The following is a 24804-nucleotide window of genomic DNA, read 5'->3' on the forward strand; positions in this document are numbered from 1 at the left end:
TGCGTGCGTGCGCGCGCGCGTGTGTGTGTGTGCATGTGCGTATCGATGTTTTGCAGTCAAAAAGAAATTGACGACTCCACTTCAATTTTTCTGACGTAGGAACGATAACAATTCCTATTATCGGAGTTTATTATCCTAGCTATAACTATTTGAAACTGTTCTGTCTTCCAACATGTATGGAAAAATAAAGTTCTACATAAATTTCTCTGTGGAATATATATATTTTTTACAGAGAAATCGAAGATATGTGAATTGTGGAAACTTAAGGCGAATTACTGTTACCAGTCATTAGTTACCAATGGTTTTTTTTTTAGTATTGATAATATATATATATATATATATATATATATATATATATATATCGATGTTTTGTAATCAGAAAAAAATATTAACGCGCAAAATATATAAATGATTTCATAAATGATTTAAAATAACCATGTTTTGTTGAAAGAAATTCAAAACTCGATAAAAGAGAAGAGATTTAATAATTAACGACTACGTTTTAATTATTTTTTTCACTTATTGTGAGATTTCATGATTACGAATCGATCGCGTATCGATAAATAATCGCGATCTTGTTCTATAAAGATAATGTATTTAACGCGAATGATTTGAGAATCACACTAACCAGTATTTGCACCAGATAAAGATTCGTTCTCAAGGCGAAAACTATTCACTATCATATTTATTCATCAATACACATCAGGAAAATATAATATAATTGTTAAAAGGTATAGAAAGAATAGAAATTTTATAATATCAAAATAGAAAAATTAATTTTTTTTTCATGTCTACAGTGTTCTGCACGTGCATCATTTTGATTATTGTGTGAAATAAAAGTTCGTAGCGCTACTTCATTTGTATCATATCTATATGTGTTTTTAAAATATTGACAATTATGCCATTCAACAGAGCAAAGTTTCGGCTTTAAGAATCTTTTTTAAATTGCGGCACAATGATTTAACATCGTTATGAACAATCAAAGTAAAAAAATGCTTCTTTCATGTAATTCAGATAATAAAATATTTTACAAACATTAAAAAAAAATAATTTTTTTAGGAATGCTTTAAGCTTTTACGTTAGAAAGTCGAAAATTTCTGCCATGTTTTTTTGTTTAGTCACGTGATAGGCCCAATGTAAGAAAACAGTTTCCCATTTTGTTTAACTCATACTACACATATGTAAAAATTACTAACTTCACAGAAACTCAAATTTAAGTTTTAAAATCAATTATTTAAATTTAAATTTCATTCACTTTTAACGAAGTTACAGTTGCTTGAATTTTAAAGTTCATGTCGCTATGAAATTTTATTCCGACTCAATACATTCATATATAATATTAAATACAGATAAAAATCTGTGTCTTTACAAATATCTAACAAATATTACAATGATTACTACAACAATTATTTTTACAAGTTATGAACATGTCTTACGATAAATTTTTAGTCACTTTGTTTATCTCAATAAATATTTGCATTCATATTTTTACATTGAAACTTTATTATATATTTTTCGCGATAAATTTTCAGGCATTTTGAAAGAATTTGTTCATAATCCAATTCAGATATTTTAAAATAAATAATTAATAAATAAAAAAGTTGTTATAATAATTTTGAAACTTTTTATTCTTCTGATAAAAAACATTAGATTAAAATAAAAAAAAATATATATATAAATATATCGAAAAAAACATAATACAGAATAAATCATTTATTCTATTTTGAAAAGTTCTTTTTACAGGACTTGACTTTTTAGCGTATTTTAGGTAATCTTATAAATTTTAAATAAAAACTAAAAATTCATTTTTATGAAGAACGTAAGTAAAAATTTATTTTACAAGTCTAAATTTTATTATCAGATTAATGATCATAATGATAAGTGAAAAAAAAATGGGCAGTGAATAATAACTATAGACATAGAATGGGTCTATGTGGATAACACAGAATTGAAAACACATATTACACTTTATGACGGAGCAATGATATATACAGCTGTTCGTCAATGACGACAATAAATAATGACTTTGTAGTTGATCGTAATTTCGATTTTAAGAAGAGTTTTGGGAAGAGTTTAAAATTAAATTTACTATAAATCAACTCCAGTCCTAACTTCAGACTTACAAACTGATTTTAAGTCACACATTATAGTCCTATGGCAAGTTACAAAATTTCAAGAACGTATCAAGTTGAATAAATCTCAAGTTCGCGTTTCATTCTCTTCATCTCTTCTTAGTTTTTTTGTTGGCGGTTGTGCCTCTGGATCATTCCACCATTGCACCTCGCCCTTACCAAATATCACAAATACTAAGTTACCTAGAAAGTAAATTGCTGCTGAGACATAGAACACGATGTTCCATTGAAATGCGCTGCTCTGAAAAACGAGAAAGCTCTTGATAGAAACTCATCATTCTTAAAGCAATTAAGTTCATTAAGGATGAAAAAGTAAATAGATAAATTAGATGAGACACAATTAATTAAAGAGAGAATTCTTAGAAATAAGTAAACTAGATTGCTATTTACAGATATTTTACAAACGGGAAAAATAAACTGAACGATTACCTCGTCGGACACAATCACACCACTTATCAACGGCGCGATAATGGAGATAACAGTGGCACAACAATTGGTGACAGACATCATAGTCCCGGCGAAATTTGGACTAAGATCAATATGATTGATTTGGAAGCCGCATAAAGATCCAGCATTTAGACCTACTGCTATGACAAGAATGACAACGGCCCAGGTATAATCATCAGTGGGTGCGAGACTCATACATGCCAGGGCTATAGCCGGACCCCAATGGGCCACTGTGTTGGAAACCTTTCTGACTACAGCCCTAGATACATTCTTCTTCAACGCGTAATCAGAGAACCAACTCATAGGGAAGCTCAGAATCCACATTGCTAAGTATGGCAGAGCGGAAAATATACCGCCCTATTAAAAGAAAAGTATACTTTAATTAATTAATTTAGTTAAAATATTATATGTAATTGTGATTAAAAAAGAAACAGTTTTGAATAAGTTATGAGAACATTATAGTTATTAAAATGATGCAGTTAATAAATAAATTTTGAAAAATTTATGAAAATATAAATATAGGAAAAAAATATCCCTTATTCTTTTTCTTTATTTTGCTATCTTATTGCTTACCGCCTGAACTTTGAAATTCAACACGCCTGTCATATAACTTGGTATTTCTGTCAATAGAGTCCAATACCCCCAATTTTGTCCGCAGTGAACTATTATGAGAGCCCACATAGGCACTGAAGTAAACATCGCCTTCCACGGTGTTTTCATCTTCTAAAAGGTACAAAATCATCCTAAATGTAAATATATTATATTACTTTTATTACATATATAATTTTAATGAGTTGTTAAATAAATTTAAAAAATATTGTCCACTAGTAGTTGAACATAATAGTTGAAAAAAAAAATGTTTAAACTTTAAATTAAAGAAAATCTTTCTTTATTTTATGATACCAAAAATTATTGAAAAGAAAAACAAATATATATGTAGCACAAAGTCATTAGTTGATTATTATAATGAATTTTTACCTTCTTGACTTCATCATCGCTTTTCGCTTCAGTTGTTCTCAATTGTTCTTCTATGTACATCCTCTCCTCTTGAGAAATACTGCGATGGTTGGACGGTGCGTCTGCTCCCAAATAATAATATACTACGCTCCAGATGATCGATAATGTACCGAATAGATAAAAGATACTGGGCCAACCAGCACTCGATTCTGCGAGAACTCCAGCAATCGGCATAGCGATCACTGTGCCGAACTGACCACCCGCATAAGCGAATGTACCTTAGGAGAAGGACAAACTAGATTAACTTAATTACGAAGATGTATTCACAATATTACTATAAGCGAAACAATTATACAATAGAACTGTAAAATTTATTTTTCGCATGAAATTCCTCGCTTTACTCGTTTATCAATAATCTTTTGAAATTTTTAGCAATATTTCGGTAACTTTTGTAATCAATTATTATTTCTCAGATTTAATCGAAAGAACGTTGGCGTTTAATAATTCTATTCTATAACTTACATCATGTATTTAAATATTTTTTCATAAAGCAACCCTATTTGTTTCCTGATACGATTGGAATATACTGGGCACAGATTCTGATCTATTCTCACCCAGTCGTGCTCTTTCATCGGGCGGTGCCCACTTGGCGAGAAGAGTTTGAATGCAAGGTAATAGACAAGCCTGAGCGAGACCCATGCCTACCCTGCAAACCAGGACAGCCGGCAGACCTCCATAATGAGCGACGACCGGTGTAATAATTTTGAAAATTCCGCAGACAAACATTCCGATGCAGAGAATCTTCTGACCACTCCAGATATTGGCCAAGTAGCCACTCGGCACCTGTGTCACCACGTAACCCCAGAAAAACGAGCTGAGCACCAAATCTTTCTCTTGTTTGTTCCAACCATAATCCTGATAAAGTAATTAATATAATTTTATAATGATTTTAAATCTTAATACTAAAATATGTAGCAGAATAATATTATTCGATAAAAAAGTTATTAAAAATATATAGATGTCTAAAATTTAATGATTTATAATATTTGTATCATATCAAGTCCGTACATATATACATATATATTGAAGAAATATAAATATGCGTGTAATAAAGAAAATATATCTAGATCGACTATTGTATGATTTTCATGCTATATGATTTTTCTTCACAACAAACAATTAATTATTTTATAATATATATTATTTTAATTTATTTAACATAATTATATATGTATATACATACAGTATATGTAATTATCCAAACAACACAAAGTCTAAAATTATAACATAAGATATTTTTAAGTGTCTTAGACACTTTTTTAGACGTCTTTTCCTGATTTTAGACACTTTTTGTTGTCAATACATTAAATATGACACATTATTCCACGTGTCATGGGTTCATCTAAAAATACTGCTTGGAATTTTTTAAATGCTTATGGAAACATGTTAGTATACATATTTAATATATAATAAGTTTGAAGGTAAAAAAATAAGGCATATAAAATATTATATTCTTTGTGTCCATGATATTGGAAATAATTATAATTTTTATAATCGTTTTAAAATGTTTTCTTTTCTTGATATTTGTAGTTAAAATTACAAAATATATAAAATTTTTATGCATAAATTTTCAAAGATTTTTCCCGTACTTTCAAATAAAAACGTTAATTTTTAAACGTTAAATTTATTATACGTTAAATTTATTATAACTGTTAAATAATTGAGCAACAATACATTGGAAAAATAAATGCAAAAGATATCTTAAATAATTTTTATTTTACAATGATTAAACTGAAATTTCAATTTTGTCTTGGAAAAAATATTTGTTTACAAGCGATGTCACATTTCCTTTATGGTACTATATTTTACATATATATGAGTGTACTCTTGAGAATTTTTTTAGATTTTTAAAAATGCATATATAATTTCTCATTTATTATTTAAAATTTTTCAGCTTTAGATCATCATGCTTAAATTTTATCATTTATTCATGTTTAGTCTCGATCTCTTATTCTTGATCTTCTTGAGCATAAACAAGAATGACGATAGGAGATAAATCCGTCAAGTTTATCAACAATCGAAGAGACAATCGGCGATTAGAATCTGACAATTCATCATTGGCGATTTTTATTAGTGACCTTGAAAAGACAACGGTAGCTGTTATCTGCACTCGAGATCCATGCATTATACGCAAGAAATTGCGTAAGAGTGATTGTATCGGCTTCTTTATTCACCTGGGTTAACATAAAGAATTACGGAAAGTCTCTATAACTAGATTTATCTAGTTACCGCGATCAATCTCGCGCAGAGGAACAGTGTTTTATCACATTCAGTCTGACCTAATACCCTTTACTCCCCCGATTCCGCGGATACTTATTGAGGAAAATTTCCTTCCTCCGACACAGATTCCAGCTCGGTGACGGCGCGAATTTATGGGACATTCTGTGACCGGTAAAAACCGATCTATCGACGTAAGCAGTTATGCTTGATTGGATAAACTTAATAATTCAACAGCTTCAAATATCCTTTTTAACTGGATGCAACCCAATATAAAAGGCTACAGGATCTACGTCAAATCAATTGCGACAAATCATTTCGACAAATCAGTTTGACATTTTGAACGTATTTAATTTAGTATTATATAAATTTAAATGTAAAAAAAATGTGAATGGTATTTCAATCAGTGCAAGATATTTAAAAAAATCGAAGTTCTTTAAATGATCGGTCAAACTCAACAATTTCGTTTCGTAGAAATATAAAATTGCGCAGAGATTTGTATCATTAAATTAATAAGAGACTACAAATATAAAGACGTACACAAGCAATTGTGATGTTTTATACATATAGGTTTTCCCAAGCTATGAGTTCATCGAGTTATATAACATAGCATGCTTGGTACACTTCTCTGACAATCACTAAAACATAATCTCGAGTATTTTAAATTGTTTGATCAGTATCAGTCCGAATTATCAGTTTTACGCCAAGATAAAAAGGCAATTACATAATTTTACCTCGATATTTGGATTCGCGGTACTCGAATTCGCCATTGGAACCACGGCAACTGACATTCCAACCCTGAGAGTGTACCCGATGGTCATGGCCAGGAAAAGCAGCAATGTTTGCAGATGTCTGATCCCGAATATACCTGCGAAAGAAGTTTATTCTCTTATTCCGAACAATACAATTTAATATCAAATTGATTAATATTTATTTTATATAAATAATATATATTATTATTAGGTGTTGGAATTAATTCGTAGCGTTTTACAAGTGATGGGAAGTACTTTCATTAATGTATTTTTTAATGCTCATGTGAAATAAATAACATTCTTTCATTAAAAAACGCTACGAATTAATTCCAACACCTAATATTATATATTATTTATTATTTTATTTATATAAATAATAACAAAACTTTCAAAAAATTCCTTATTCAATTATCTAAATTTGATACTTTTATCATATAATTTATAAAAATGAAAGCTAATCAAAAATTATTTCATTATTTCTTATCATTTACAAATTTAGTTGATTCTCTTTTTAGAAAAAAAATAAGAATTTTCAGTGATCAAAAGAAATACGATCGAATATTAATCAATCTAAAACGCGAATTAACATTCAAGTTTAAGTCGGATTAGAAATTATTGCCATCATAAAATTAATCTTGAACCGAGATTAATCTCAAGTACTACTAGCGATAATTAAGTAAACGAGTTGAGTAAACAAAAGATGTTCAGACACAAATGACAAGTGGATGTAAAATTATGTAGCCTTAATCGGTAGGTCGTAAAAAAAGCGTAATAAAATGAAAATGCAGTTTAGTAACTAACGATAATAATAAAGCAAAAGATTATAATAAAAACATGAAAGAAACATTAAACATAATAATAATGAATAATATTTCCTTATTTAATAAAAAGTGAATAATTTTTGCCCTTTAAAAAAAAATTTTAAATTTTTTTCAGGACTCATATCGAAGGAATGATAAGTGTAATTACTGAGTATTGCAGTAATTATTTAATTATACGCAGCTGTAATAGCTATAATCTATAATTAATCCCATTTATGATAACAAATGGCAAATCCGATTAGCATAAATCCGCAGATATTAGTATCTGCTTACAAGTCTCGAAAGCGAGTTTCGCTCGCACCACGCGACATTAGAAAAACGAATTAAATCATGGTCGTACTTCCGTAGGTCAATAAACTTGTTCTTTTTAACTAAATTTATTATATCATTTATCTTTTTTATTTTTTTCTTCAATGAAGAGAAAAATAAAAAGGATGAATCATCGTTACAAAAAATTCGAGAACTCATGGTAGCATCATTTTATCTTCGTTGTTCACTGAATGTTAAATAAGATAATGCATTCTGGATGTTTTTAAATGCAGCCTGAACTGAAAATAGACCTATTTTTTGTCTGTGTATTGGATTGAGCTTTTTATTTCACTTTCGCCAAATTTCAAATATATTTTCATTTTAAGTAAAGTGTATTTCATTTCAATTAAAGTGTAGTTTACTAGAAAGAATTTTTCCTCTTTTTCTCTTCACGTTGGAGAAAAAAAAAGAAAAGAGAAATAAATGGTTCACACTCACAACTTCAGCTAAAAAGAAAACAAATAAACATTTTGCGATTACACAAGTTTATATATTCAATTTAAAATGATCACCGATTTGCATCAAGATTAATTATTTAACATACAGAAAGATATCAATTCCAATTAAAATTCATTCTTTAATCAACAATTTTATACAAGAATTTTTGTTTTATAAATCGAATTAATTTTCAGATTTCACTTAGGAACGTTTATAGCTTGGATAGTGATTAAAGTTCCTGCATACTAATTCTCCGTTACAAAGTCGTTACTAATCATCACGTAATTACACAGGACAAGTATAATTACGTAGGTATGTGCCGATGATATCCAGTTAACATACAGCGAGATAATGGCTGGAGAGAAAAGAAACACGTGGAAGAAAAGCGTATGCTATATCTTCAGATTTTATGAAACAAATTTTATTCTTTGCAGAAAGAACAACTCCAAATTTCGATTTTAAAAAAGCATTATTCTCTTGTTAGAGAAATTATCTTGAAACTTATCATTATAGACTGATATACATTTCATTAATATTATAAAAATATAATAATTCCGAGATTATATTTTTAATTAGTCTGTGTTATCATAGCCAATTTTATCAAGTAAAATATCCGATGACACAATGATAATGAAAACGAGAATCTTCTCAAAAATTTTAGAAGACATCACATTCCACAATAGGAAAAATATATTATCAACATAAACATTGCATTCCTTAGAAAGTATAAGTAGAATGCGATAGTATTAAATAAGTATTGAATCATAAGTGTAAAAAAAATATACCAAGTTCGAACGATACATTTCTCATCGAAATTGGATGATAACTAATCGATATAGCAAGTGAGATCCGATAAACAGGAGCATACAAAAATAACTTGTGATGATAACGAGATTTACACAGATATCGAGATAATATAATATATACGTAATAAAATATAAAAAATATAATTTTTTTTTATAATGTAATTATTCATTAATGAGAGAGACATATTATACGGCGAAATGGACCCGCCATCCGTTGATCATCGCGCACGATTTGTACTTTTGGATCATCGATCTCAAGTTATAGACGACAGTTCACTCTAAATGTCGATAACGCGATGACGCTTTTTATTGCAGTCGAAACGAAGCGAACTTACAACTTGCACGCCCGATAATCCCAGATAAAATAACCAAACGATAAACAAGAGAATTATCGAATACGCGCTAGAAAAACACTTTCAACATCTTTTGTCGATAATTACAAAATGAAGACTCAAATGGTAGCATAACTCAATTAGAAGATTTGAAATATCGTATTTTCAAGAATTTTACACAACTGCCTTTATTAAATATTCCTCATTAATTTTTAAATAGCATTGTTATTAGTGACGTTCCTGACTTCTTTTAATCATTATTATATTGTGTGTGTTTGTATTTATTATTATTATTTTTATATTTTTATTACTTTACTATTTCGATTTTTCTATATTTATTATATTTGTCTTTAGTAATATAATAGATAATTTATGGAAGATACACTGTATCACAAGTGCAATTTCAAAAACTACTTTTCCTTTGCGACTTTTCTTACCGCTCAAAAGATACCTTTATGCACATATTTTTCTAAACTGTTTATTTTTAAATAGTATCTTTTTTAACTTAAAAGATCGAGTATGTTTCGTTACGCTTTATCTTCAAGGTGATCTTGTGAAGTTTAACAACGCAATTATATACTGTATTGTATACGAACAAAATGTGTGCGAGCTTTGTTGCAATATGTGTATTCTAGACAAAATTATACAATTGCGACAAAAAAGGATGAATTCATGATATTATTCAACCGATCCGTATCGAAAGGTCATTTTGCATATTAATGCAAACTCTACATACATATCATGAATGGTTCTACATTAGTTATGTCATAAATAACTTGCGATAATCCATTATTACTTCACTTTCACTGCTCCTTAATGCACTGTTGTAAATGATTTTTATTGAAAAAAATATAAAGGTAATTTCACGCGTGTTTTTTTATTTCAGTGTTTCTTCACGATTACTAATCCGATATCAATTATGATAGCCTAAAGATCATGCTTACGACAGGATTAATTTAACGATTCCACACAACTACTACATTAGGATACACTAGATCTTTGCGTTAAGTCCTATTTGCAAACTTGTCTCATTACAACGTAAAAAAAGCAAACATATAAATCAATTAAGTTTAATGGCTTCAATTTGATGAAACTACAAATGTTCTCCTACGCAACACGTGACATTTCGCAAGATTTTAAATAAAATTTTCAACGAAAATCATATCTCTATTTGAGTAAACAATCAACCGTTCCTGAGATATTTCAATATTCAATTTAATAACGCAATTCATTAAAGTTTATACTCAAGTTTAGTTGGTATTTTAAAAATTTATGTTTTATATTTATTTTTTCGTCATGTTTTATCGTATTAAAATTTATAAAAATATGTAATCTGTAACAAAAATAATTATTTCTTTTTTCTTACATATAACAATTATTCCTATCATAAAACATTATTACATAATAGAAGAGACTTAATTGTTAGTGAGGTTTGAACTCAAGTCTATAAATTAAGAAGTTGTTATAAGCCATAACCACTACGCTACAAATACTCAAGTATAAACATTTTAATAAACTCTAATGAACTGCTGCTACTAATTTAATATTGAAATTTAATATCTCGAAAACGGTTTACGCTCAAATAGAGATATAATTATATTCAGGAGAACATATTTTATAACCCTGTCAATTTTCATTGAAATCAGTGAGGACCACTTCTGAGTCTCTCTCTTTCCTTGTAAATTCATAATTCGCTAACTAATTCTGAATTTATACTTAGAAGCTATAAATTTTCATTTGTTTCAAGCATTTCGTTTGAACAATATTTACCTGTCAATCGAACATATTTCTTTCCCACATTTTAAACACATTTATAAAAAAATAGAAGTACATGTTACAGAAATATATTTCATAGAAAAATAGATCTTTTATGATATCTGATGGCTAGACATTTTTTCAAAAATTGGTTCATTAGGTATAATTTCAGATAGTAAGTATCGTTATCGTTAAAATGTCGGCATTTAAATAATTATTTTTAGACGTTAAAATGATGACATTAGCTTACTATCTGGGATAGATCTAATAACGAAGTCGATTGGACACTTTCAATGCGCACTGATACACATTAAAACCGCCGTACATAAATTGACGTAAAGATATGTTTATAATAAACCGGTTAAATCGTGAAATACTCAATACTTTATTGTGTTATTAGGTAAAATATATATTTTATAATTTGAAATACTTGTTTTTCACTTTTACACTCAAATTAAATCATTGTATAACGGCTTTAATATGCACCAGTGCACACTAATGCAATCCAATTGAATTCGCTACAAGAAGAATCACAACAAGAAATCTGATTCTTAAATAAACTCCACAGATTACAATCCTTTCAGTCGTCTATTAAATCCTTATTCGAGTATCAAATTCAAGTATTATCCAGTCACTGACGGTTTTCTTACAGCTCTGTTGTAGGGTCGGAGACGCCGCGGTGGGCATCTTTTGCGACGTTTTCTCGACATCGGCGTCTTCATCCTTCTTGATAGCCGTCATTTCGCACGTCGCGTCTCCTCGCACTCTGTTAAAATCCTTATCTCGCCCGCCGTGGCGATATTTATACGGGCATACCCCTTCCTTTTCGGTCTCGTTTCCATTCCCTCCCTCCATTATCATCGGCGCCGTCATCGTCGTTGTACAGTTAACAGGTGATTTACCTGATTTCTGCCTTTGCACGAGATCGAAATATCTAAAATCGTGGCTTAAATACTTTTCAAAAAAAATATTTCTTCAGCAAAGTACAAAACAAATCTGAAGGAATTGTTTTGCGACGAAACGAACGTCAGTCTTAAGTCATTTTTTCCAGATTTTCGAGTGCATTGCTCGTTCATCTGTAATATTAGCATAATCACAACTACTTCGAGTGAACATTCAAATGTTTGAAAAGAGAAGTTCGGCAAATAATCTTTACAATTAAAAATGAGTTCCTTAATTATGAGGAATAATTATGAGTAAATAAGGATCTATGTGCTAGGATTACCAACAGTAAAATTAAATATGAAACATTTCAATTCCTGTTTCAATAGTAATTTTAATATAGTTTCTTCATAGGCGACTTGTACAAACATATAAAAATATTGCATTTTGCACTTATTATAGATCCGCTTCTCTTAACTGAATCAAGTTGCTCGATTTATTGTATATTCGAAATACATATACGTATCTGATTCTGATTTAAGAACACAAAAAAAAGGTGAAATGTAAGAAAAAACAGATAAAAGAAGCGAATCCTGTATCTTACTCTGTTATACAAGCGTTATCCCAACATATTACACAAAAATCTTAAATCATTCGATAAAACTGAGAAAATTCGCATGTATAACACTAAATTTAAAAATAAAATTATATCGACTATTTTTTTTATTTTATCTGTTATGATAACTTTATGATAACTTTCTACACAGTAAGTTATGGTACATTACTTCACATCCTTAGCCAACGTTAAAGGGCTATGAGGATGCAAAAAAAATCGTATTCTACAATTCATTATGCAAAAATATAATAATATTTAATTTATAATATTTATACTAGGAGTTGCCGGCATCAAGCCCCAGCGCATATTTTCTGGAAGCATTACATTACTGCGACCTTTGCTTTTTCCTAGCTGGTCCCTTGTTGTCGTTCTCTTCTCTTTCCATACTTTTCTTCGCAAGCCTGGAAGAGTGTCGAGTTGGCGTTAAGCGTATCGCCAATTCCGGAATACTAAAACAATTAACGATGCAACAATGCATTTCGATGCGAAATTTACGATAGATAATAAAATCGCTTCAACTCTTTCACTACTACATAAAATTTCAATATATTTTATATTATTTTTATTGCCGGAGCAAGTGTGTTTTCAACGTCGCGTGAATTTTAGCGTGCCTAAGATATTTATTTTTTAAATTATTACGTTAAATGCAACATTGAATATAGAAGTCTTTTTTTATTCAATATCTTTGAATTTTTTAAATATTTTGCTATAACTGACAATAAATTACAATATATGTAGTTAATGGTCTGCATTAACAATAAATGTAATATACAATTAGGTAGTTTTAATTAAAGCAACGATCAAAAAGAAAATTATTTCACGTGATAAGATACTTAAGATAATTCATATCTAATCTGTTTTAATTATTAAAAAATATATTTTTCATTCGCTAACAATCAACTTATTATTAAGCAATAAAAATATGTTACTGTTTTCCAAAATGAATAGTAATCATTCATCAGTAATTTACTCAATGATTGCGTTCAGCAGAGAAAGTAACTTTGCAACTGTTGTAAAATTCTTCAATATGATTGGTTCTTGCTTTTGATTTCTTATGGATCTAAATACATAAACCAATCATAATGAAGAATTTTACAACAGTTGCAAAGCCGCTTTCTCTGTTGAACGCAGCCATTGAAAGATAACTTCCGTGTTTATCATATAACATACAAAAAAGAAATTTATTTCATATAATTAAGAAATTATATAATTCTTCACTTTCCGTAAAATAATATAATTACAATAAAAGGAGTCTCTGAAATCTTAAGAAATAATAACTTCAGTACTCACCCTAGTCGATCAACTTTCTGTCGCTTTCCATTTGGTGTCTTTGCGTTATTCTTTTTTGTGTTTATTTCCGCATCAGATGATGTTTCCTTCGCGTTATTGTGCTTTGTAGACGATGTTTCTTCCTTATTTAATGACGTTTCTTTTGTATTATTGTCCTTCGCGGACGATGTTTCTTTCCCATTCAATGACGTTTTTTTCACATTATTGTTCTTCGTGGGCAACGTCTCTTTCCCGTTCAATAATGTTTCTTTCGCATTATTATCCTTCGCAGGTAACGTCTCTTTCTCGTTCAATAATGTTTCTTTCGCATTATTATCCTTCGCGGGTGCGGTGTTCTTCTTACGTGAATTCGTCTGAGTGTGTTGCGACAAGGGCAGTCGCGATTTCTGCGAGGCCTGGGACGCGTAGGTCTTCGAAGTAAGCTGCGTGGGCGGCACGATACCATTATTTTCATAGTAACGGGACAATCGGAGAGTCACACTTTTAGAGCAGTTAAACGTCTTGTAGATGCCCACCAGAGAGTCGGCCAGTTCGAACATATTCGAACGTAACGAGATGACGATGAATTGTGCGTTTTTCGTGCGCTCTTTGATGTAGTTACCAACAATGGAGACATTCTTGAAGTCAAGCGCCGCATCGATCTCATCCATAAAGTACACAGGCGTGGGTTTGTAATGATGGAGGGCAAAAACCAGCGCCAACGAACTTAGAGTCTTCTCACCGCCACTGAGTTTATCGATGCTCTTCCATGATTTTTTGGGCGGACGCACACTAAATACAATACCCTCGCTTAACGGATCTAACGAATCCACCAGTTCTAGCTCTGCATCGCCGCCAAGCGTAATCATCTGGTACATCTCCTTCAACTTGGTAGTGATCAGGGTAAAACCGTGTAGGAATTCCTGGATCCTGCGTCGCCGAGCAGTTTCGTAGATGTCACGCATCTTGTTGCGTACCGACGTCGTCTCTTCCAGATCAGCGGCACGGCTCATATACAGCGCGTCTTTCTCCTCGTAATCCGCAATGATTTGCATGTTGGGTATCTGCTCGGGTAGCTTTTTTTTTATCCTTACCAAATTCTGCAGCAACATCTTCATGTCCAATTGATTGATCTCCTCCTCAGTCAGATCCTTAAGAGGCTCTAAAATTTCATGGGGAATCTGGCGTAATTTCAGATTCTTTATGTCCCGATTATACGCGGGGATCATTTGCTGGAGCTCCTTTAACGATTTCTTATTCTCTTGTAATTTCTGCTCCACATCGATCTTCACCGCCTTCATTTTGTCCTCACGCGCCTGCAGTTTGTTCAACTCGTCCTTCAAAGACAATGTGGCGTCGTCCCACTCTACCAATACCTCATTGAGTCCCTTCAATTCATCCAGAATGACTTTAGCATGTTCCTCGAGTTCGGATTTTTCCTTCTGAATGTCCCTTAACCTCTGCTCGCAGGTGTGTACATCGTTTTCCAGCGTTTCTATGTGTTTCTCAGTCTTTTTGACGTTTCTCTCGGCAGTCTTAATAGCCACCTGCAGACGATATATTTCCGCCTTGGTTTTATCTATCGATTTGGTCAGCTGCGCAATTTTCGCCTGCTGATCCCGCACCCGACTGCCGGAGATATCATCTATCTTCTTGTTGATACGTTCCACCTCTTGCTCTACCGAAGCGGAATTCTCTTCGACTTCGTTCAGATGCAATTTCGTCGCGTCCACCACTTTCTGCAGTTCCGTAACTTTCTTTGGGTCTGCTACAGCGTTCGCGGCAGTTTTTTCCTGTGCCTTCAGCTGCGCTCGCAACGATGGCTCCTGCTCGCTCAGTGTCTGTACCTCGATATTGAATCTCTGCTTATCAACTTTCATATCTTTCAAACCAGATGTCAACACATGGACCTGTTCTTCCAGAGGTTTCTGTTTCGCTCTCAGCTTATTGCACTCTTCAAATATAGTATCCAACTGTGATTGTAATTTTTCGATATCAGCGTTCGACGGCTCATTCCTCACCACTTTCTGACCCATCCGACCTCGGAATACTGTGCGACCACCACCACTCATCGTACCCGACAGCTCGATCAGTTCGCCTTTCAATGTTACTACGCGATATCGTATGCTACCATAAGCGATGCGTGTTGCCTGATCCAAATCCTGCGCTACTAAAGTGTCTTGTAGACCATAATAAAACGCTGGCAGCACTCGCTTATCTTCTACTTTAATCAGATCAAATAGTCGATGTACGTTCTCTGGTGTTTGGATACTCTGATTGATCTTACTTTGGAATCGTTGCTGTTTTTCTAAAGCTATAAATGTAGCGCGTCCTATGTTATGTTGTCGCAGATAGGTGATACATGCCTGCGCAGTGGTTACCGTGTCCACAACAATGTCATCCAGTGGACCGCATGCCGTCGATACAGCGACATCGTATTTGGCATCAATGGCGCCCAAATCACCCTATACAGAAACAAATTCTTACAAAATACTATTTCAAGCAAAAGAAAATCTTAATATTCACAGATCCAGCGTACTTCAAATTAATGTATCTTTGTTTAAAATTAATGTAATTGAATAATTTTTTTTCATTTTGTTGAAGATTAAAATCTGAAGAATAAAATTATGTAACTTAAAAATACATAAAGTTATGAAAAACATTAGTTAAAAGAATCTTTCACAACGTAATTGAAGAAAATGTCCGACTGGATCAGAGTCTACTCAATCTGCGAATATTGATCAGGGTTAATCAATGCAATGCTATTTTATTTCGCGCATCTCAGAAAATTCTCACTCACCAGTCTCCCAAATATTCCAGGTAATCGTCCCTCACGTTTTTCTCTCATCAATGAGTCTAAGACGTGGTTTCGTGACCTGCTAGCCTGCATGGCAGAACGCTGTTCCTCAAAAGTAATTCGCATCTTTTGCAGCTGAGCGGTTTTCTCGCTTTCGAGAGCCTTTGCTTCATTAAGTTCGCTCTGTGCCTGCTTCAAACTGCGCTCAGTTGCCGGGATTTTCGTCTCGAATAATGCCAGCTGCTTTTGTCGCTCTTTGAGAGTACTCGCAGTTCTTTCCAAAGACTCTTGGAGATTTTCCAATTTCTCTTTCTCGATTTTCTCTACCGATGTATAAAGTTCCAACTCTGACTGCGCGATATCGTATGCCGCTTTCGCTTGATCTACGTCTTTCCTAAGAGATATCAGTTTTTTCTCCAACTTGGACCGCTCATTCAGTAACGGCTCTGTTTTTTCTCGTAGATTCGACATCAAAGTTGCTAACGTAGCCTCTTCTTTTTCTTTTTTGGCTGCCTGCGTCTCGATCAGATGCTCGCATTCATTAATATCCTTAGTGTTTTTCTCTGGTACCTTCAGTAGTTCCTCCAGCTTACTTTTCTCCTGTAATCGTTGCATAAATTACCAAATATATAATTTGAAAATACAAACAAAAAAAATATAATAAAATATAATACTTATAATTTACATGTAAATTCAATGTATTTGGTAAGATAATAAAGAGAAGAATTACTGTTTTGCTGGATGCTATATTAGCTTTCCGCCGCTTATTTGTCTCTATTAGTTCGGCATGCAGCGACTCGTCCTGCTTGTGCATTTCATCGAATCTCGCCGTGGCTTCGTCTTTTTGCCGTTGCAAAGCGTCCCACTTCTTGTTCTTTTCCTTAATAATCTTGATTTTTTCCCCTTTCTCTTTGCTAACGCTAATCATCTCGTCTGTCAATGTAGTATGTTCCTTAGTAATACTATCGTTCGTCGCTTCGCATTCAACAAGCTTCTTCATTGCCTCGGATCTGATAGAAATGTTTTGTAATTTTTAATAGTTAGCTAAGCTGATATAATGCTTCAAATATCTTTAGATTTAAATCAAATAATAAAATTTTCATGGACAATTCACCTTTTGCAATGATAAATTTGATATTGCAGACTAATTATTGAATTCTCCGTTTTTAAGTACTGTACTGCCTCTTGCATAGGCTCCTCCAAGGCCTCTTTCTCCTTTTGCACGACTCTAAGTCGATGCAGCTTCTCTATTTTACGTTCTGTTAATTCTTCGATCTTATTCAATAATTTCTCCAAGGGTTCTTTATAACGAAATGTGCCAATAATATCTTCCAAAAATTCTAACATTCCGGTATCGTTTTCATTTTGAGCTTTTGGTTTCATTAGTGCAATTTGTTCTACTTCACCCTAAAGAAAGCAATTCTCATGGAACTTTTTACCGATATAGAATTTAATGTAATTAATATATATTCTGATTTGAATGTATTTAATATATATTGTATTATAATAAATTATTTTATATATAAATTGATTTTAAATGTATAATTTAACATATATTAACTTTTGAAATAAACTAAGTTTTTGTAAATATTTTGGTTCTTTCAAAAAAAGAACATTAACACTAGAAAAATTCAAAATATTAAACGTGTTTAAGAAATAATCAACAAATGTGTATAAAAACAGTTACATTGGCTTAAAGGAAAATTAACTATATAAAGTTTGATTTTTCACAAGAATTATTTTAAAAATAATACGAAAGTAGGATTAAATAGATTACATGTGTTCACATAATTAAAAAAAAATCTTCTAAAGTTAAATCTATTCTGGATTCTATCAATAATAAAACATTACATGATTCTACCTGTAATATCAAAAAACGATTGTGATCCAAATCGACTCCATGATACCTCAAGAGTTTGGCAATCTCTTTAAATTGTACTTTCTTCTTATTAAGCTCATAATATGATGAACTATCCTTGAACGCTGTTCTAGATATAACAAACTCGCTGCCCGGAACAACATCAAAGTCTTCACCAGGCTTAAAATTAATTTAGTATTATATTACTTAATTACTATTATATTACTATTATTATATTCTTATTAATTATTATTAATTACTGATAGAAATCAAATTGTCACACTTGTACCTTAAACTCTAAATCATTAATATCATTACCTTATCGATAATTCTTTGGAAATGTATAGAAACAGTACAACTGTTCACATTCGGATGCTCACTGGAATTATGTATTAAGACAGAGATCTTCTTCGATCTAATCTTGCTAGCACGATAGCCAAACACAAATAGCATAGAGTCTATCACATTGCTTTTGCCACTGCCATTGGGACCCACTATTGCCGAGAAACTCTGAAGGAAAGAAATGATAAATCTGTTGTTTATTTTTGCATTAGACTGCACTAAAACTTCCTCACTTGTCTCAAATATCTATTTAACTTCAAGTTCCAAAAGTGTATACTAGTTTAGCTTTGGTAAACAGCTCTGATAACATTTATAACAAATTCAGTTCACTTGCATTATATTATATTAAATTAGTGGATATTAAAAGTTGCTGTACATAAAATTGAAATTAAGGCTGTTTCAAAATTCACTGCTAGCACTAAAAATCTATAGTTTATGTTACATATATTATACATTTTCAGCACTGGCAGTGAATTTTTGAACACAGCTATAAAAGCATGACGAAGTAAATTGCAATGTTTACAAAACGTTGGCATTCTAGTAATAGATCTGGCATTCTAGTAATAGATCTAGTAATAGACATGGAGATAATCCATAAGGCTTGATTATACCAATATTATTTTGACTTTAAGCAAGGCTTAAAACTTTGTTTGTTTTTCTTTTGCTTTAAAACGAGACAGAGAGAGAGAGAGAGAGAAAATTTTAAGTTTTGCTTTGTGCAATTGGGCCTTAATTACATAGCTATTGTATAACAAATTTTAAATGATTAAGTATTTATATTATAATATTGTTATATTATTTAACAAAATATATACATACTTCATTGTCAGAGTTATTAATTATCAGTATTTAAATAATGTATTTAAATAATTTACATAAAGCAGTTTTTAATGTGCATTAATCCTAAACAATATGAGTAATTGAATTCATTATTAGACCTAGTTCTACAAATAAAAGATTAACATAATCTTGATTTAACTTACTATTTTCATTTTTCCAATTCTAAGAATTTAACTTATTATTTATCTTTCTCTAATTCTAGAATTCGAAAAAGATCAATAATAAGTTAAAGATTTAACTCTTATATTTATGAAGCCAAGCATAAGAATTGGATACATATACCAGTGTGTTTACCTTTTGAAAGGGACCAATTATATGTGTGCCAGCATAGCTCTTGAAGTTTTCGTTAACAATCTTGGCAATCATGAGCCTGGATCCAGTTTCATCAATCTCATTAAAGTTTTTCAAAGGTGGTGGGATGTATATCTCATCATCCACCCGCAAGCCACCCTCCTCATCCGTGTCAAATTCTGTGTCCTGCTCGTTCACTTCCATGTCGACCCCGCCGGGGGTGTGTCTCTTCACTGGGGAGTTGTTGGCCATCCGGACGGTTTCTACAGCCTTCTATCTACAGCTCTCCAGCCTGCGTCGTAACCTCGCTGCGTTTCGAGGTTAGTCTGTCGACAACATCATCGATCGGCCCAGCCGATCTGCCACTTAAATTATCAATACTAGTTCGTTTACCAGGCCACGATATCGAATGAATCACCTTCTCCTGCTGCGGCACTGTTGAAAACGCGAGCTCGCACTCGCGAACCGATCTTTCCCGCGCGATGCTAACCGAAGGAATTACAGAATCCTGACGCGAAACCTCTAACCTCACCTTCTCCAGAATCACTCTGATTATGTTTCTCCACTGTGCTCGACGTTCCCGCGACGCACAAATATTCCGATCGAGTCAGATGAACGACAGATCTGGGTCACTATCAGGTTCCCATATTTCCAGCACCCGCCATCGCATATCGCGAAGAGCATCACGCCGAAGAGGCGTCCTGAATTCAAAATCCCGCTCGACCAACGGAATCGTCCGAACGATGAACTCGAGCTGGCGCGATAATACTCGATCGTGCGCGAAACTCACCCCACTCATATGATGCAGACGACTCCCCAGGTCGCCGCGAAATCGCGCGTCTTTGAATTCCTTCGCGAGTCGCGAAATCGTCCGCGAAATCGTCTCCTAATCCTCTGACGGCTCTGACACGAGCTGCGCGAGCAAAATGGCGGCAAAATAGATTCACTCGTTTAGCACGGTCCGCTGTGTGATTCTGGAATTAATAGGAACTTTTTCTTCCGTTTCTTCACTTCGATCGAAGATAAGCATGTGTTTGACGTTTTGACGGAAAAACAAAGTAGGAGAAAAAAATGAAAAATCTATCCGATTAAAGAAAGAGAAACAAGGTGGGAAAGAAGAAGCGCCTACGCATGCGCAGCGAGCATCTTGACTATGCTAGCGAGTTCAGTGGCCTGAAGTGAGCGCAATTCAGATGTCACTACCACATGACTCCGTGGCGCAACGGTAGCGCGTCTGACTCCAGATCAGAAGGTTGCGTGTTCAAATCACGTCGGGGTCAGGATTTTTTTTCTATTTTTTTTCTTTAGTTTTTGTATACTCATTATAAAAACATATGCATGCAATGTAATTTTTTTAGAAATAGACATAGTTGTGTATAAATACGAATTTTTCGATTTTCTTATGTTCCTCGTAATCACTCCTTTTACATTCTGATATGAGGTCTATTCGCATTGTTTGCACTTTTTAAATTCAGAATTTTCGTTTTCTCTTTCTCTAATGCCCGAATATATATTTATCTCGTTTTAAAACAGATTTATTGTATAATCATGGATGTAATACATTTATCATTAGAGAGAAAGAGAGAAAAGATATGGAAAGATCAACTGCGAAGAACCAATCATTGCACTCGAACGGAACAGGTGCAAACGAAACATTGCAAAAGTACGTCAGAAATGTAAGGAACATCACTTAGCCAAACAAGTCGCAATTTGAATCCATATTAATAAAACAAAGTTGTAGAATCTTTGTAAGTAAACAAAGAATTAGTGCACTTTGAGTATTTAACAAAACGATATTATCGAATGTTTTAACCTCAAGGTTAAAATATTATTAACTTCTCCTTCAACCGAAGAACATAAGAAAAAAATTATATTGACTTGCAATTACTTAATCATATTATTATAAAACCTCCTTAATTTAAGAAGACATGAAAGTGTAAGTTGTCATTAAATCCATTGAATTTTCTGCTTTTCGCGAAAATTGTTATACCTCACTATCATTGGTTTTACAGCATAAAAGGAAATTGGAACACTCTTCTGAGTAATTACGAGGTTTTGGATATTTTGCAAAATACAAAGTGTTCTTACAAGAAACAAAAGATGAATCAGCTTGCAACCATCACTTATCAAACAATCAAGTATCTAGAAGACACGCCATGTAAGAAGCAGAATCCAGAGAAAATCCGAGAGTTTCTAAGAGCCATGGAGCCTATCAAATTGACCAAGGCTGAGAAGCTCACTCTTCTCAATCTTTGTCCTACTACACCTCTCGAGATTCAATTGGTATGACTTCTTTCTTATAAATATCCTAATTCAATACTGTCCAAGATTTGTAATCCAAGAAAAAAAAATAATACATTCCAATACTGGTACACATTAATCCAATTCCCAGAATTATAAATCTTGGATAGTACTGTTTTATTTGATTAAGAAGCAGAGATTCGAATCTTTCAACATTTTTAAATTAGTGATAGATCTATTCTGAAATAATCATTATATATAGATGGTGGAAGAGAGCGAGGAACGACTATCAGAGGAAGAAGTGGACACTGTGCTTCAAATCGTCGCGAATGTGCGAGGAGATGAGGAAGACACAGAACAAGAAACCTAATCTTAGACCTTAAAAAATAACTTATTTAAATATATTTTATGTATGTACATTTTATTTATATAATAAACATGACTGGAAATAGTGTATAATTAAATTATTGTGCGTGTATAATAGTGGATAGCCTTATTATCTCTTTTGATCCCCAAGATCGTCTATAGAATCTTCATCAATCTGAAAAAAAAGAATAGGATTTTTCACTTTGCATTCAATATACGTATTTTCTTTCTCTTTTTTTCATACTTTTTTTTCACACTTTAACTTACTTGTGGCCATTTTTCAGGTATCACCTCAAACAGATCATCCTTGACATCTCCCTGTATAACAATTTCGTCGTCTCCAGTCACGCTGGATCCACAAGCAAACTTACTACCGAAAAATTTTGCTGCTACCTTCAAATCGATGTCTAAGAAATAAATTATTCAAAATTAGAATATTTATTCGTTTTACAATTCATTTAGAATCTAAATTTTAGATCGTTTTGATGTTGTATTACCAAAAGTGCTAAGGCCAGTTACAACTGTGACGGATTTCTTCTTTCCTCTAGGTGCTCTGGAGATAGTTATCAATCGTGGTATATCCTCTTTCTTCTTGGTTTTCAGCATACCTTTACCGCCTCGCTTCTGTCGCTTCTTCTCATCCTCTCCTGTGCTGACTTCAGTAGAACCATCTTCTGTAGCTGATTGAAAAATAATCTTTCAGTTAGAATCTTGAACTGTTCGTTATGATGTTCAATTCTGTTCATAATTACCTAATTTTATCTTTTCAAATTCAGTAGGCAGATTCCTTTCTAGCCATTGCTTGCATTTGTCATACTCTGGATAATATTCGCAGTACTATAAATCAATGATCATCAGATTTTTACCAGATTCAAATTTCTAGTAAGAAATATATAAGAGATATATTTTCCATAAGCGATATAAGTATATTAACACAAGAAAATCATTCTATTTTTCTCTCTTTCTAAATATAATTAATTTTCAATTATTTTATACATTTCGATTGCCAATAATTCCTCCATTTTTGTAATCAAGCATGTATTTTTTACATCAGTATTAAAAGTAACGATTTACCTCAATAGGTAGCGAACAGTTTCCACAATATTGAACGCGGATGGGATAAGTGACATTAGGAACCGGTCCCAACTCCAATCGAAACTCCGGCAGTTCTTCCGCTGACATCCTTGCGCCGTCTAACCTCACTCGCGGTCTTGTCGGGCAGCTCTTTTAGAACGATCGTTTTAGAAATTTTTCCTCTTGTTGTGTCGATCTTCCTGAAAACGCAACAGTCTTTATTTTTACACGAACAAATATTGCTAACTGCAGCTAACAAATATCTCATACCGTGCGTACTGTTAGGTTAGAAAGGGATGTAGAAACTTAAAGATCGATTTCTATGATCAGTGAAGTGATCTTTGTTCTCCCAAAAAGTATTCACATCATTTTACAATTGGGTGCATTCAATACTACACTGTTCATTGAGCGCTCAATGAGCTCTTGCATCTGATTGGCATATTCCGTTAGATCTAAAAATATAGACCAAACAGATACAAGAGTTTACTAAGCGCTCAGTGAGCAGTCATAGTACTGGGGATCGATTATGTACAATATCTTGAAATGAAGTGAAAATTATAAAAGTGAGCAAATTCACTAGAATATTCATAATTCAATTGGTCAATAACTAGTAAATTTGCTCATTTTTGGAATTTTCATCTCATTTCAAGATACACAATCGACTGAATGCATCCATTAGGTGCATTCAGAAGCACTACCGCTTAGGCCGCCATCCCATGAGCGAAAATTTACAGCGGAATGGAACAGCACAACCAATCACAATTCTGCAGTCATTACTCTGCTTTCTTTTTGCGATTGTGATTGGTTTCGCTGTTTCGTTCCGCTGTAAATTTCCACTCATGAAACACCGGCCTCATTGAAAGCTCAATGAGCTCTTGCACAGCCGGTCATAGAAAGATTGCAACATTTTTTTTTATGGGTTTCAGAATATCTACTCGTCAAGCGATTGGTTCTTATTTGTAGATCCATGAATAAGAATCAATCGCTCGATGAGCAAGCTGCATTTTGAAACCCATAAAAAATAAAGTGTTACAACCTTTCTGTGATCGGATGTACCGGTTTTATATTTTTAGATCTAATGGAATATACCAATCAGATGCAAAAGTTCACTGAAGAGAGTTCACTGAAGAAAGCTCACTCAAGAATTTCAACCTATCAAAAATCATGTATTGTGGAATACACAGTTTCTGATAGGTTGAAAT

General features: G+C 32.6%; 4 protein-coding genes and 1 non-coding gene across 8 annotated transcripts; 2 read left to right on the forward strand and 3 right to left on the reverse strand.

Annotated features, from left to right (window-relative positions):
* Positions 1–749: 749 nt before the first annotated feature.
* On the reverse strand, positions 750–11823 carry LOC105144295 (putative inorganic phosphate cotransporter). Of its 2 annotated transcripts, none has more exons than XM_011053127.2 (7): positions 11677–11823; positions 6548–6681; positions 4151–4451; positions 3558–3814; positions 3153–3302; positions 2562–2936; positions 750–2373 (listed from the first exon to the last, which is right to left on the reverse strand). In XM_011053127.2, exons 1-7 carry the CDS (start codon positions 11765–11767, stop codon positions 2200–2202), a joined length of 1482 nt encoding a protein of 493 aa, XP_011051429.1. In that variant the 5' UTR covers positions 11768–11823; the 3' UTR covers positions 750–2199. The 2 variants fall into 2 exon arrangements, with proteins under 2 accessions (XP_011051429.1, XP_087267038.1); XM_087410912.1 differs by having other exon boundaries at positions 11666–11784.
* A 459-nt stretch (positions 11824–12282) lies between these two features.
* glu (structural maintenance of chromosomes 4-like protein gluon) lies at positions 12283–21162 on the reverse strand. 2 transcript variants are annotated; one of them, XM_011053122.2, is made up of 8 exons: positions 19925–21162; positions 18767–18958; positions 18452–18628; positions 17705–17997; positions 17321–17600; positions 16594–17190; positions 13815–16258; positions 12283–12925 (listed from the first exon to the last, which is right to left on the reverse strand). In XM_011053122.2, the coding sequence occupies exons 1-8, from the start codon at positions 20171–20173 to the stop codon at positions 12850–12852; spliced, it is 4308 nt and encodes a 1435-aa protein (XP_011051424.2). In that variant the 5' UTR covers positions 20174–21162; the 3' UTR covers positions 12283–12849. The 2 variants fall into 2 exon arrangements, with proteins under 2 accessions (XP_011051424.2, XP_011051423.2); XM_011053121.2 differs by having other exon boundaries at positions 12283–12973; positions 19925–21160.
* On the forward strand, positions 21130–21201 carry TRNAW-CCA (transfer RNA tryptophan (anticodon CCA)). Its single transcript has one exon. It is a non-coding gene; the product is annotated as a tRNA-Trp (tRNA).
* Positions 21202–21512: 311 nt separating this feature from the next.
* On the forward strand, positions 21513–22963 carry crcp (CGRP receptor component). Of its 2 annotated transcripts, XM_087410982.1 has the most exons (4): positions 21513–21857; positions 21934–22204; positions 22425–22572; positions 22813–22963. In XM_087410982.1, exons 1-3 carry the CDS (start codon positions 21850–21852, stop codon positions 22530–22532), a joined length of 387 nt encoding a protein of 128 aa, XP_087267108.1. In that variant the 5' UTR covers positions 21513–21849; the 3' UTR covers positions 22533–22572; positions 22813–22963. The 2 variants fall into 2 exon arrangements, with proteins under 2 accessions (XP_087267108.1, XP_011051427.1); XM_011053125.2 differs by lacking the exon at positions 22813–22963 and having other exon boundaries at positions 22425–22626.
* DENR (density-regulated protein) lies at positions 22535–23997 on the reverse strand. Its single transcript, XM_011053119.2, has 6 exons — positions 23873–23997; positions 23603–23802; positions 23281–23365; positions 23026–23208; positions 22796–22935; positions 22535–22703 (listed from the first exon to the last, which is right to left on the reverse strand). Exons 2-6 carry the CDS (start codon positions 23708–23710, stop codon positions 22659–22661), a joined length of 561 nt encoding a protein of 186 aa, XP_011051421.1. The 5' UTR covers positions 23711–23802; positions 23873–23997; the 3' UTR covers positions 22535–22658.
* Positions 23998–24804: the final 807 nt, after the last annotated feature.

The sequence above is a fragment of the Acromyrmex echinatior genome, chromosome 11 (assembly GCF_024713525.1).
Source record: "Acromyrmex echinatior isolate Ae372 chromosome 11, ASM2471352v2, whole genome shotgun sequence".
NCBI classification, from domain to species: Eukaryota; Metazoa; Arthropoda; class Insecta; order Hymenoptera; family Formicidae; genus Acromyrmex; species Acromyrmex echinatior.

What these genes read in the sequence shown, in the direction of transcription:
- LOC105144295 (XM_011053127.2), bottom strand. Translation starts at nt 11,767, where the DNA reads ATGACGGCTATCAAGAAGGATGAAGACGCCGATGTCGAGAAAACGTCG. An exon ending in TCCGACCCTACAACAGAGCT is followed by an intron (nt 6,682 to 11,676) that starts GTAAGAAAACCG and finishes CTTCTTTCGCAG; the next exon opens with GTATATTCGGGATCAGACAT. An exon ending in GTGTGATTGTGTCCGACGAG is followed by an intron (nt 2,374 to 2,561) that starts GTAATCGTTCAG and finishes CTCGTTTTTCAG; the next exon opens with AGCAGCGCATTTCAATGGAA.
- glu (XM_011053121.2), bottom strand. Translation starts at nt 20,173, where the DNA reads ATGGCCAACAACTCCCCAGTGAAGAGACACACCCCCGGCGGGGTCGAC. An exon ending in ATATAGCATCCAGCAAAACA is followed by an intron (nt 17,191 to 17,320) that starts GTAATTCTTCTC and finishes CAACGATTACAG; the next exon opens with GAGAAAAGTAAGCTGGAGGA. An exon ending in CAGAAAGTTGATCGACTAGG is followed by an intron (nt 12,974 to 13,814) that starts GTGAGTACTGAA and finishes TAATTGTTTTAG; the next exon opens with TATTCCGGAATTGGCGATAC.
- crcp (XM_087410982.1), top strand. An exon ending in CACCTCTCGAGATTCAATTG is followed by an intron (nt 22,205 to 22,424) that starts GTATGACTTCTT and finishes CATTATATATAG; the next exon opens with ATGGTGGAAGAGAGCGAGGA.
- DENR (XM_011053119.2), bottom strand. Translation starts at nt 23,710, where the DNA reads ATGTCAGCGGAAGAACTGCCGGAGTTTCGATTGGAGTTGGGACCGGTT. An exon ending in AACTGGCCTTAGCACTTTTG is followed by an intron (nt 22,936 to 23,025) that starts GTAATACAACAT and finishes TTTATTTCTTAG; the next exon opens with ACATCGATTTGAAGGTAGCA. An exon ending in TACCTGAAAAATGGCCACAA is followed by an intron (nt 22,704 to 22,795) that starts GTAAGTTAAAGT and finishes CTTTTTTTTCAG; the next exon opens with ATTGATGAAGATTCTATAGA.